The sequence below is a fragment of the Neolamprologus brichardi genome, chromosome 6, assembly GCF_056152115.1.
Source record: "Neolamprologus brichardi isolate AB-2024 chromosome 6, ASM5615211v1, whole genome shotgun sequence".
Taxonomy (NCBI): domain Eukaryota; kingdom Metazoa; phylum Chordata; class Actinopteri; order Cichliformes; family Cichlidae; genus Neolamprologus; species Neolamprologus brichardi.
The window spans coordinates 24,651,501-24,665,491 of NC_142109.1; the positions used below are offsets into that span (position 1 = coordinate 24,651,501).

The following is a 13,991-nucleotide window of genomic DNA, read 5'->3' on the forward strand; positions in this document are numbered from 1 at the left end:
AGAAATTTTGTCAATCTATAAATATGATCTACTCACTGACTCTTTTACAGTATTTTTCTGTTCCCAGGCAATCACAGTATGATTCGTGTTCTGCAATATTAAAAGACTGATAGTGTATCAGGCTAATGCTTTTGCACTGCATTTGTACTCACAAACACACTTCAAATGCAGACACGCACAAAACCACACACAAGCTTCCCCAGACTTTCTGAAACAACCCTCTTCCAACAGCCTCTGCATTTAAATACCCTTCTTGAGTTCTGTGGCAAGCAGCATTGTCCATTCATCTAATTGATTAGAATGCCCCCCCCCCCCCCCCCCCCAATCCATCTCTCACTCACACACACACACACACACACACACACACACACACAGAGAGAGAGAGAGAGAGAGAGAGAGAGAGAGAGAGAGAGAGAAGAAACAGCTAACATCACACTCTGGGGCGTCAGACACTGAAATTATATACGTCAACATCATTGCCTATTTTCTAGTTTTCCATCTCCTATCTTCAGCATTTCTTCCACCGGGTCTTTCTCTCTCTGTCTCTTTCTCACTCTCTCTCCCCCTTCTCTCTCTCTCTCGCGCTCTCTCTCTTTCCCTTTTCTTTCAGGGAGAGCTGATATCTCTGGCGGTTTGCCGCATGGAAGTCGCCCAGGCAAGGCAGAATATCATCTCTCTGAGCCGGACGTCTTCTCTCCATTTGTCCACCTCTGCAAGAGCAGACACAGCACACTCACATTTACCGGGATTCCACGGGATATAACGGCATTTATCCGCTGACCGACTATCAGGAGAGTCTAAATCCCGGCTTCATTCCAGCAGAGGGGCGATATTTCTCACTCAGATGTAACAACACAAAAACACGTAACGGATCACCAAGTTCGCAAAAGCCGCAGCTTAAAACATTACGCACGGCGAATTCTTTTCTTTTTCTATCTATTTTCAAATTCATCCATCAATTCTCTGCACGGACAAACCGGGGACTGGAGGCGGGGGGTACTTCCATGCTATGGAGTCCTGATTTTACCAAGCGACCCAGAGGGAGGCTTGAAACTGAGAAAATTCGTCGTGCCGTGCTGGAATATTAATAGCCAAATCCTAACAATAATCAAGGGGATATCGCAGCAGAGTTTGGGACTCTCGAGAGCACCCCAACTTTTTTTCTTCCTTTTTTTGTTTCCGTTTTTAATCTCTTTCCCTCTTATCTTCTCCGCCTGTGGGACTTGTATTTTCGTGACTGATTAGCAGTAAGCTACTTCACTTTCTGTCATGGACCGCTCGACGTCTTTGGATATAGAAGCGCTCAAGGTAAGACAGTCGCAGTATAGACGCGCACTTATTCCTGCAGAGAGAGTTGCAATACCCTTCTGTATGGGTGGATGAGTGGAGACACTGGTGGCGTATTGGGTGACTTGGAATGATGAGTGAATTGTCTTATGGCTGTTATTGGCTGGTTGGATTAATCCGCAAATGACTGACTGGTGCTGAAGGGTAAAGCTGATATCATGAGACGATGCTTGTTAACTGTTGGTTAGTTGGATGGGCGGCCAGCAGGTTGTTTGTTCTTCTTGGGGGGACCAAGTGACTTTTCGATGCTGGGAGGTTAACTGGTATCTGAAAGTCTTGAGGTACAGTCATCAAATGGGGTTTAACATTCGGGTCGAGTAAACGGATGTAGTTGCAGTACTATCGAAGATCTCCTTTCCCTCTCTCTGTTTCTGTTTCTGTTAAGTATAAAACCACACTCGTGCATGTTGGTTAAAAGAGGAGTGTGAGGGCGAGCGTGTGTCAGCATTCAGCGTGTAAGGTAAATTTCACTAAGCTTTGCTTGCACAAAGATTTGTTGCAGTGAACTCTTGTGCGGTGTTGGGACATTCGATAGACGGGACGAATGCGCCCGACGTGTAAATGAATTAGCAAACATTCATAGAAACAGATAGAGAAGTAAGACTGCCACCAGATTTGTCATTTCTATCCCCTTTCTTACTTTGTTACTTCTTACTTTTCATTTCCCTCGGTGTAATACAGGGTTTTTACTGGCTTAAAAGTGAAGCTGGCGATTCCTAAATGTCAAGGGGAAGAAATAAATACCTGTGTGTACTTGTGCACACAGATTTAGGTTATGTGGCTGTGTAGACATTCCTTTCCCGACTATATTAGTGGAGGAAGCTTATATAGTTCTTGCTATCCTTTTATTCTAACCGTTGACATTTGTGTCCAATTTCTTAGGCATTTGCATGTCCATGTAGGTCAAATTCGGTGTTTTGTGGGATGAATCTTTTTGCACTTCACAATGAGAGCAACATAATGGAAAAAACAATAAGAAGACATTGCTTCTATCTATAGTAACGTTTGACCAGAGGTAAGAATTAATGAAGTACAACTACTTTGTTACTTATTTGAGTAGACTTTTCAGGTATTTGTACTTTACTGGAATATTTGTTTTTCTGACAATTGTTTACTTTTTACTCCTCATATTTTAACACAGATATCTTTCCTTTCTGCTGCTTGTTACATTTTCAAAACAGGCTCATTACTTTAGGTTTAATGCATTTGATGGGTGTTGTTATTTCACATCACTGTGGAATTCCCAGTATCAAACCAATTAAAACTGTAGTCACTATATTCAGGGGTTAAAGTCTGGAACAGTCCATTTTTGGCACAAGTTTAAAAGATGTGTTCATGATATTATCGCGCGAGCAATTCAGAAGAGAACCAAGCATGCAGTCTCTTTTCATGGTAGTTTCATTTTAATGGCGCAAGACAGAATATTAACCAAAAACTCTACAAAAAGCACATTACATAAATTCTATATCCTGTCATGGATGTCACTGAGTGAAGTGAGTTTTTGATTCTCAAGCAAAACATAACTCCGTACTTTGTGGAGAAACCCATGTTGGCAAGCGCAGCAGTAAGGCATTTCTTGAAGTTGGTTACCAGATTTGCACATCAAATGAGGAATTTTGGCTCACTCCTCTTTAAATAAACTTTAAATCCTTTAGATTTCTTGGCTGCTGATTGGCAACTCAAAGCTTTGGCTCCCTCCACAGATTTTCTACATATATTTTTTTCCCCCTTGATTTTGGTTCGCCATCAAAATTAACTATCATGAAAATGAAAGACTGTTTATTTCTTTGACGGTGGGCAAACTTACAAATTGAGAAAGAAATCAAATAATTATTTTCCCCCGTGAAGGAAATCACTTTTTTTTTTTGAAGCAGCAGGTAATTTCAAATGCAACATTTCTAACAGCTCAACAAATATCAGCAAACAAACAAGGTGTCTGCTAGCTAAAGGTACAGTTGCTGTATTTTCCAGAGAGAGAAAAAAATGTGAGGTAACTTTACATGGAGATGGAGAAATATGTGAAAAAGACAGGACAGAGGAGATAAGATATTATCCCAAAAGGCTGATTCTGTCCAGATGAACAGAATCAACCTTTGGGGATTTGCTTACCTGGATGATTGAGCATGCATCAAGATAGATAAGAGATTACTTTTTAACTGTAAGGACTGCTCAGTGATATTTGATTAACTATACCTCTAAAGCTTACATGGCAATAGTGTTTTATAGTTCTTTTAATCATATATTAGATCAGCATGTGGTGTAGAATTATGGTTTTTCATATTTTGAAATGTCCTGTAAAATAAATTGAAAACAAACAGGATGGTAGGGGTGAAGTTATTTATTTATTTATTTTAACTGTGTTGGACTGGTGAAGAGAAGCTGAGATGTTCATGGTCAATGTTAGGTTACATCAATGGTAGGAGAGCTCATATTAAATTTAAGGTAAAGATTGGGATGCTGATTAGATTCACGCACTGAATTCCACCTTCATACCAGCCTTATAATGTTTAGGTGTCAGAAATCAGCTACACTTGCTCATGTAACATCATCTTATGTTGAATTCTGTTTGGTAAATCCAGAAAGAGCAGTGAATATTGGAGCAGCAGCTCCAGCACATGGCAGCTGATGCATTAAAAAAATCCACTGCAGCTCAGAATAGAAAATATCGAAAATATTGTTCATATGAATTCTTTTCACCACCTTACAACACTACACTCGACTTTACTCATTTTTCTGTTTTGGTGCAGAGGCAAAGTCACTCACACTGTAGGAAACAGAAAATAGAGATGAACTCCATTTTCTTTTAATTTGTGTGTGTTCTACATAACACCTGTTCAAGCTGAGTAAATAGTTTAGAATTAGAATTTGGGTTGAAGTAAAGTTTGTATTATTATTTTTTAACTATATGACATGAAGTTCAGTTTCGTTTGAACAAAATAGCTGGTAGCTGATGTCCTCCAAAGAACTATATTTTACTTTTATACTTTGAGTGAATTTCAGAACTTTTTTCACTTTGAATAAAGAAGTTGAATCAGTACTTTACTTTTGCCAGATCATTTTTTTAAACAATGTGCACGTGTAAGTGTCTGTATTTCTACCTAAGTGAAGAATGTTTGTACTTTTGCCACCTCCGTTAATGTTTGCTAGTCATTTATCACTCAACTTTTACTCAGTATCTTGGCTGTTTTTAATGCGGTTCTCTATTTATAGATGCTAATTCAATTCATTATACATTTGAATTATATAATGAAAATATATTCGCTCTAACTCTAGAGTAAGTCACTGTTAGCAGTCATGGACATGTATTGAAAGATAAGTAAATAATAGTAGTTACGAAAGCTCACTGTAGTATACACATTAATGGCCATTAATGGCCACATACATTGTACACCTATTATACCACTGAGTTTTCAATAGGGAATACAATGTAGACACAGACTGTGGGTGGAAATGTCTATTTACTGCGTGCTGCTGCATTTATTGGTGACCAGTAACTAGATAAATTAAAAAATCAATAAAATTCCTCCGAGGTTTGACATTTCAAGCAACATTTTATGTGATCAAATTTCTGAGAATGGGACCTTGATACTGCACTGATGCAGAGCTCCAGATGGACTTGGACTCAGCTGGCTGGTTGCTGGTTTAAAAGATCAAAATTGGCGTTCGGATTTTAAAATGACCTTAACTGTTAGCCAATGAAACTGACCTGCAGAATTTTGTGAGTACTAATGTTTTTGTCTCTGCTATTTTCTGGTGTCTTTTTGATGTTTGTTCCTATTAGACATGCACACATTTATGTTAATTTGATGAATCACTTACTGACTCATCATGAATCATCGGCAAAGGTAATTATTGATAACAAGTTTAAATAAGAACTCTGGGCACTTTGTGTAAAAATTTTATGGCAATCTGATAGTTACATTTATGCAAAGATATATATGAAGACATATATATGTGCATCTCTGTTATGAATCTTTGTAAGTTGCCCAGCTCACCAACAATCACAACTGTGTTGGATACACACCTAAACAGCAAAAGCAAATGTGTAGTTTTAAAACTTTTAAAACATTAAAACAGCAATGTGGTTGCCTCTAATGCAACTGAGCTTTTTGAATAAAATTCAGCATCGCATGTATTATTCCCATTCTCTCTGAATGACTAAAGGTAAATAATTAAGTTAAGCTGTCATTGCGGTCATTAGATTATGTTTTGTTAATCTCTGTACAGTTGAAGTTACTGAATGTTACTGTGATTGCATATTAAAAGTTGGTGGCCCTAGTTTTATAGCGCTATGTTAAAAGAATAATGACCTTTCCTTTCCATATAAAAGTAAATGACCATGCAGGATTTCCAGCTGTTATTCCCTAAAAATAATGATCACCTGTACCTCCCATCCCACGTAAGAGCGCTTGGTAACTAATCAAATCTCACCCCTAGCGGTGTTAGTACATCACACTACATATTGAGTTTAAAGCATTTCCATCTAGTTCTGTTACGTCCATCTCTTTATCTATCTGCTTGATGTTTTCTGCAGAGCTGGTGTCATATCCTTGGCAATGGTGACAGTCCCTAAGTTTGAGTGCATTGGGTTTTGGCACTCAGAAGTACTCACACATACACACTCCTGCAGTATGCTCTGTATAGTGAAGGTTAGAAGGTATGCACATCTGAGTGAGTTTATATGCAAGAAATCATAATTCATGATTAAATGCTGAAAAGTGTAGGAATTGCAAATGAATATAGTGGCTTTTCTAATATAGCAAAAGTGTGTGTGTGTGTGTGTTTGAGAGGGGGAGAGAGAGAGAGAGAGAGAGAGAGAGAGAGAGAAACTGCACAGGCTTACTGACCACATAGCCTTCTGGACCACGTATAAGGTAACACACAGCAATCCAATCTAATGAAAAACCTGATTTTTCTTTCTTCAGTTAGTCAAATGTGTGTGTGTCTAGTGCCTGTGTGTGTGTGTGTGTTTCAAAAAGCACTCTCAGGAAATGAACAGAGAACAAGGACAACATCGGGACATTGATAAGACACTGCATTATATCAAATCTACAATTGGTATGTGTGTGCGTGTTTGTGTGTGCATGTGAATGTGTGTGTTTTTAACCAAAGACCTATGGGGTCATAAATCAGTGCAGGTTTCAATATCAATAGAGCAGTTTAAGTGGTATTGATCTTTAGTAATAGCTGCACCATAAATTATATACAGTATAATAAGGGCAGTCAGATTGAATTTGACCCTCTAGATCAGAAGCTCTGGACTTGTAACAGGCAAAGGAAACCTGGAGCTTATCTTTCGTAAGTCTACAGATTATGAGTTAACACTGATATAACTATAACTATACATTATAAATAGTGTCTACAAATTTGTGACTAGTGAAAAAACAAGGAAATGTAATTCTTTTTCTAGCCACCATAGAACATAACTTCTAAATTATGGTTAGTTAATCCCAAAGTGCACAGCCAAATGAACCAACTTATGATACAAGCCTGAAACTGAATGAAACAGCATTTGCAATGTGGCTGTTTTCCCACCTTGGTTACACTCTTTCACTTAAATCCATTTGGTAACCACCCAGTGCAGCCACAGTTTTGCATTTCTGGCCACTGAGCAGCTCAATTGGAGCAATTGGGGGTTCACTGCCTTTTCCAAGGGCACTTCAAAAGTAGCTGCTGAAGGATGGGAGAACATTACTCATTCATTTAAGTGAGCTGGGCTGCAGCTTGCCTCTCTAACCTCCAAGTTAGAGAGTGCAATTATTCATCTGTGTATCACCAGTTCAGTTCAATTATGTTACAAGTGCAAAAACACACATGAACTGATTACTCAATGTGCTCCAGTGTGAAATACATTATATTGTAGTGACAGTCATGTTTGTTGAGGTTGCCAATGTGACAGCTGCACAATTTGAAAGTGGGGGCCTCACTCTCAGCCACACTGACTTCATTCCTATTGTAGTGGAGACTTCCCAAACATTTGCATGCATCCTCATTTCAGTTTTGAATCCATAACAGATAGGCTGGGATGCATTACGATTCCTGACTGTGGCATCACATTAATAACAAAGCCTTTCCGGGTGGCAAATTATTCCACTGCAATAGGCAGCTGAATGTGAATTTAACCACTTTGAAGTTTCTTAGCCATTGGAATTGGAACATCACACGGCATTGCATAATGTGCAAATGAATAGAAAACACAAGACTGACATATTAATATTTCTGTTTTTTTTTTCACTTTTGGTATTTAGACAAAATTGTTTGTCTAATTAAACTAATCAACACTTGCTCAAATCAAGGTAACTTAATAACCTGTACTATTTTGAACTAAGATAAATCCCTCCCTTCTATCATTCATTGATAAATTTGACACGGACTTATGTTACATTTGGGGTTAAAGTGATAATCAGTGTTGACTGGTAAGGTACTGATGTATTTTAATTTCACTTAACAGAGGCAACCTTTAGTAGCTAGCCAGTATACTTCGGTTCTCATGTATGCAGAGTTAAAAATGTATTTCAGTTGATTAATATTACCATTGCCTCTGTATTGAACAGTCGTCTACTTTTTTCCCCTACTTTCTTACACCTGCAATACTGGAGTAACAATGAAAAAATATCGAAAAAGATAGTCAACTATTAATGGAATTACAGCAAAATGGAAGTGATTGGGAATAGCAGCAACTCAAATGCAAAGTTGTAAATGTTTTAAAGCATGCTGCCACTGGATTCTCTGGAGTGACGAATAACACTTCTGTGGCTTGCAATCCGGTGGACGAGTCTGGGTTTGGCAGTTGTCAGGAGAACAGTACTTTTCAGACTGCACTGTGTCATGTGTAAAGGAGGAGAGATCATTGTGTGGGGTTGTTTTTCAGGAGCTGGGCTCAGCCCCTTAGTACCAGTGAAAAGAACTCTTAATGCTTCATCATACCAAGACATTTTGGACAATTTCATGCTTCTGACTTTGTGGGAACAGTTTGACGATGGTCCCTTCCTGTTGAAACAGAACTGCGCACAAGTGCGCAAAGTAAGGTCCACAAAGACATAGATGAGCGAGTTTGCTGTGGAAAAACTTGACTGGCCTGCACAGAGTCCTGACCTCAGCCCAACAGAACACCTTTGGGATGAATTACAGTGGAATTTGTGAGCCAAACCTTCTCGTCCAACATCAGTGTTCAACCCCACAAATGCACTTCTGGAAGAATGGTCGAGTTGAAGCTGTTAGAGCTACAAAGGGTGGGCCAACATCATACTAAACCAAATGCATTAAGAATGGGATTTCACTCATGTTCATATGTGTGTAAAGGCAGACTTGTGAATACTTTTTACAGTATTACAGTATATAAATGAGTACAGGTTAAAACGATTCCCAAATTATTCTAGGCTTCTTTTTTTTTTAACCTTTTCCTTACTCCTACCACAGTGTTTTTTAATTTCATTATAAATTCAATAATGCACACATGCACACACATTCACTTAGAGATGGCCCGGAGCAGGAGTGTGCCATATTGAAGGTAAGTTGCAGAGTGAAGTAGTCAGTAACCTTCTTTATCCACATCAGTTCATTTTACAGTTAATTACCCAATTTTGCAGAAAGAATATTTCCATTACACAACATAGTGTGGTTGTGCATGTGTGTGTGTGTTACATAAATAGAATTTCACTCGCAATCATGGCTTTTCTGTGTTTATGTTTATTCATGTTTGTGTGCGTGTGAGTGTGTGCGGGGGTGGGTGTGCGTGTGTGTACTGCTTGGGTAGCAGTGTTTAAAGGTCTAATAGCTATGGGGCTAGAATTGGCCTTTTAAAGGTTAATTTACAGTGTTTAGATTTTGTGAATGTGTGTGCATATTGAAGTTTACGAGTTTTGTTATGTTTGCTGAGCAGTAAAGTAATTCACAGTATGAACCCCTCTCCTTCACATTGCTTGTAGGCATGTATGTGTTCTGTTCTATGTGTACGTGAACTTTAAACCACCCAACATTATGAATTGCTTGAAGGTGAGCTAACACAGCTGTGCTGCGTAATAATTAAGGAAAATACACTTGTATTTTGGAAAGTAATGCTGTTTTCTTTCTTCTTAGACTTAAAATGGACTGTTTTTTCTCAGCAAAAATGTTTCTTAAAAAATATTTCTTGAAACAAGAACTAGAAACAGCTGGTCTAGCGCCATCAGAGGCTCCCTAAGAGAACCTTACCAATATGTATTTCCCCTCTTTCCTGTAAAAATAAAGTAAATACAAAATACAGTTTTAAATACTGATTTCTTTTATTAAGGGAACAAAGTTATCCAAACCTACCTGGCCCTGTGTGAAAAAGCAATTGAGCCCTAAATCTAATAACTGGTTGTGCCACCCTTGGGAGCAAGAACAGCAGTTTTCTGGGCCTTTCATATTGGCGTGGAGGAATTTTGGCCCACTCTTCTTTGTTTTACTTCAGCCACATTGATGAGCTTTCAAACATAAATGCCCTGTTTAAGATCATGCCAAAGCATTTCAATTGGACGTCAATTAGGAGTGCCTGATTTGGGCAATCCAAAATCTTCATTTTGTTTTGTTTATTTTATTTTATTTTTTGTATTTTTTTTGTGGTTGAGTTGTTAGTGCGGTTTGGATCATTTTCCTGTTGCATAACCCAACTGTGCTTGAGTTGGGTTATGCAACTTAATTAATGGCCAGATCCATCAGGATTTTCTGTCACAGAGCAGAATTCATGATTCCATCAGTTATGACACCAATTAAGTCATCAAGGTCCCGAGGCAGCAAAGCAGCCTTAGGCGAACATGTTGGACTGTTGGCACAATGTTCTTTTTAAGAAATTTACACGAAATGCACAAAATGTAAAGGGGCTCAAACCTTCCAAAAAGTTCAACTTCGGTCCACAGTATATTTTACTAAAAGGCTTGCAGATCATCAAGATGTTTTTTTTTTTTTTAAAATGTGAGATCTTTATGGTCAGCAGTGGTTTTCACCTTTTGTTGAATCACAAAGCTAAACTTAGGCAAGTGAGTCCTGCAGAATTTAATTAAGCATCAGGGATATTTTAAGAATGCATGCAGCATACCTAAGTCACATTCGTCGATATACAAGAAATCATGAAATGAGAGTTGTCTGGGGATGCATTACTCAGTAGTAGATAGATGGGGAAAAAGGCAGAGTGGACTGCAGACATGTTTTGTTAGCAGAGAGAAAACATAGTGGGGTTGATCTTGGCCTTGGGGAGACTCTAGGGTCCGCATCACTATATGATTTAAACAATTATACACACAAACACACACAGTTGGCCATCCTGCAGACGACCACTTTATGCATATAATAACCAGTGAGGAAATAGGTGTAAATGTGTGAATGCATTACTATATAACCCTTTGCGTCCACATGTGGATACAAAAACGAATCCATTTGTGTTTGCCTGTGGTGCATTTACTGTGTACTTGTCCCCAGATCACCACTCATGGCAGTAATCACTAACATACATACTCAGACACACACACAACACACGCACACATATCCCCGTGGAGCCCAAAAGCTTCCAAACGAGCGATCAGTCTTAACAATGACTGATGCTGCACCTCGCTACTTGCCACTCAACCTTTCCTGTGAAAGCCTCAGGGGGTGCGTGACAGTGTTGTGCATTTGTTTCTCATTGTGTGACCTTTATACCCTATGTTAGCCAGTTTTGCACAAGGGAATGCTCTGTCCACTTTATGTTCTCTCATACTCTTGCAACTACTTTCTTCCTTTTCCACAGCAATCACATCTGCACTTACTGTAGAATGTGTGAATGAAAGCAAGCAAATTTGGGTTTTTGCTGCATTAATAATGTGAGTGTATATTATAAAGCTATACACATTTTTGCAGCAGCATTACAGCATACGCAATGCCTCCAAAGTTACAGTGTTTTTTTTTTTTTTTTTTAAATATTCTTTTTATTCTCCAGTTAGGCCGAAATAAGAGCACTAATAACAGTAAACAATTTTAAAACCTTGTAGTGCAGTGGTATGTTTATTACTTCTTTGAAACCGTTTACTAAAATCTTTTATTTCAGCTTGATATCTATCTGTCTAAATTCCAAAGTATAACTGAGAAAAGGTGAAATAATAAGAACTGGTGAAAAAACACAACCTGTCACTTTGCACACAGCATTAAGCAAGAACAGCAAACAGAGAAAAAGTGGCTCAGCAACACCAGATTCATCATTCTTATTTTTTTTGATATTTTGAGCTGAGTGGAATTTAGTGAAATCATCCAGAATTACATCAAACAGCAATCACATTCATCTATTGCTTTTTGTAGACATATTTCACTGGTAAACTGAAAACGCTGATCGACTTGTGATGCAAGGGGGAAATCAGGTAATCATCAAAGTGATTAAGATTCAGCCCCAGTGGGAGAAAAGGAAATACGTTTACAAGCTTTCATATTAAATAATCTAATAGTTGTTGCTGCATTTTTAGTCTTGGCCAGAATAGTGGCCCATACTAGCAGCATGTACACCGCAATGTCTAAAAGCAAAATATCACTTTGAACACTGTATCAGTGTAAATATCAATATCATTTTTAAATGTTATACAGCAGACACAACAGGTGCCATGATATGTCAGTGCATAAAGGATCCTTCCTCAGTTTAATGAAACATTTTTATGAGGAGCAGTATTATCAGCGCTCTACCATGAAATGTGGCATATGAAAAATACATCGCAGTATCAGCATCATGATCAAGGCTCATGGCACAGTTCATCCTGGATATGTCACATAGCTCGACTACATGGCCTTGATGTTTTCTATACCCCTGATTCTGGCATTGACGCTCAAATGCTTGTTTCAGCTGACCTGTCACTGACACATTGAATGAATTCTTTTCAGTATTGCAACACTATTGAAATTGTGTTGCGAATGACCACAACAGTCTCTCCTTAATTCACTGAAAATTGCAATCAAGGAAATAGCGGGTGTGCATTTGTTCTGCAGACTTTCATTAACTTGTACATTTTTCCTCTGTCCACTGTGACTACTTCAGAGATAGTGGTTTTGAGAGATGTACAAATTTGTCTCTGTCCGAAAGAATGAAACGATGTGGTGCCATTTCATCTGCAGCATAAATGTCACAAGGCTGTTCACTGTTCAATATTAGATTTTAATTTGAGGTGTAGCTCACCATGAAGGGACCTTTACATTTGTCATCATGTGCACTGCTGCAGGCTATGTCCCCCTGTCCAGCAATGACAAGTTAATATGCTGCTTTGCACAGTGGTGCTAAACAGTCTCAGATCTCAGTCATTAAATTCTTCACAAATTGCTATGATCATCTGTAGCTTATTGCAACATGACTCTGTTTCTCAACAACAATTTTATTTCAAAATTGAATTATGTTGTAATGACAAGGTAATCATGATCTGGTAATTATGTGGTCCAGCTATGACAAGCTAATGATCACCTGTTTTGTCAGGTACACAAATCAGTGGCTCTTTGTCGTGGCTTTGGTGTAAATCTGGCTGAGATAACATTTTTAACACTGGGCAAGCCTTAGGGCTGCACTTGGACTCATATTCTGTAATGCACACAGGCCATAAACTAAACTTCACTTAAATGGTAGTGCAGTATTTAGCTTAGCCACTCAGAAAATCTGATTATCTTATACTGACAACACATTTTTCTCTAATTTTTACCTCATGATTGTGCAGGAGGCTATACCTCCAAAATGCTGTAAGCAGATATGGACTTTTCACTCCCTGCATCCTCAGCCTCCAACTTGCACATGCGGCATAACCTTTATTCCTTGATAACATTTATTTTGTCATTTCCCTGCAGCAAGCCAGCTATCATGTGCCCCAGCTTGGTTATCATTTACAGAGACTGTGGAACTGACACTGAAATGACAGGGTAATATTCGTCTCCTTATACACCATCTTGTCCTGTCTGTCACGTCCCAAAGCACAGACTTTGATGCCATTATGAGATAAATTTAGCTCAATATTACAATTGAATTAAATATTAGGGTTAAATGATTTTGACCCAGGTTGATAAATACCAGCCTTTGCACTGTTAACACTCTAAAAAGTTCAGTTGTGTTAATTTTATTAACAAACAGTAAAAGTACTGAACAAATCTTATTTAAAGAATTTCACGATACTTCAATCTTGTTAGCAAAATTCTCTGTTAGGGTAAATGGGTTACGTTGGGTTGATTTTTCAGTGACAAATTTGAATCTCTAAGATGAGACAAGATAGGATTCAATAAGGTATGTTTTACTTTATTCATCCCAGCAGTTGTGGTGTCACAACAGCCAAAACACACAGCCTATATTAAAATAGCTTAATTACGCTCCCTGTTTTGTGAACATTTTATTATGTTCTTATATTGTTAATTTTTCTACTTTATTTAAATATCAGTTTACTACATTGTGCTTTATCATATCAACTGTGATTTGATATGACACCTGTATAAAAAATGCACTATTAATTATAATTTTAACAAAGTAGGAAATGCTAGAAGCAGGTGATGTCCAACCCAAATGCAAAGAGCACTCAGAGAGTGCATTTCCTCCCGAAGGCCACTGGCTATACCAAAATCTTTATGTTTTATGATGTTTTTATTACAACATGATGACTTCAGCCTGTTTTTAATATATAACATGATGACTTTTGACA

At 38.1% G+C, this 13,991-nt stretch overlaps 1 protein-coding gene across 1 annotated transcript in view; it reads left to right on the forward strand.

Moving 5' to 3' along the window:
• Positions 1 to 458: 458 nt before the first annotated feature.
• Positions 459 to 13,991, forward strand: part of LOC102784717 (zeta-sarcoglycan) — a 365,649-nt gene continuing 352,116 nt past the window's right edge. The window contains exon 1 of the mRNA XM_006790836.2: positions 459 to 1,308. Coding sequence (XP_006790899.2) covers positions 1,270 to 1,308 — 39 coding nt within the window. The 5' untranslated portion in view covers positions 459 to 1,269. The remainder of the gene's footprint in view (positions 1,309 to 13,991) is intronic.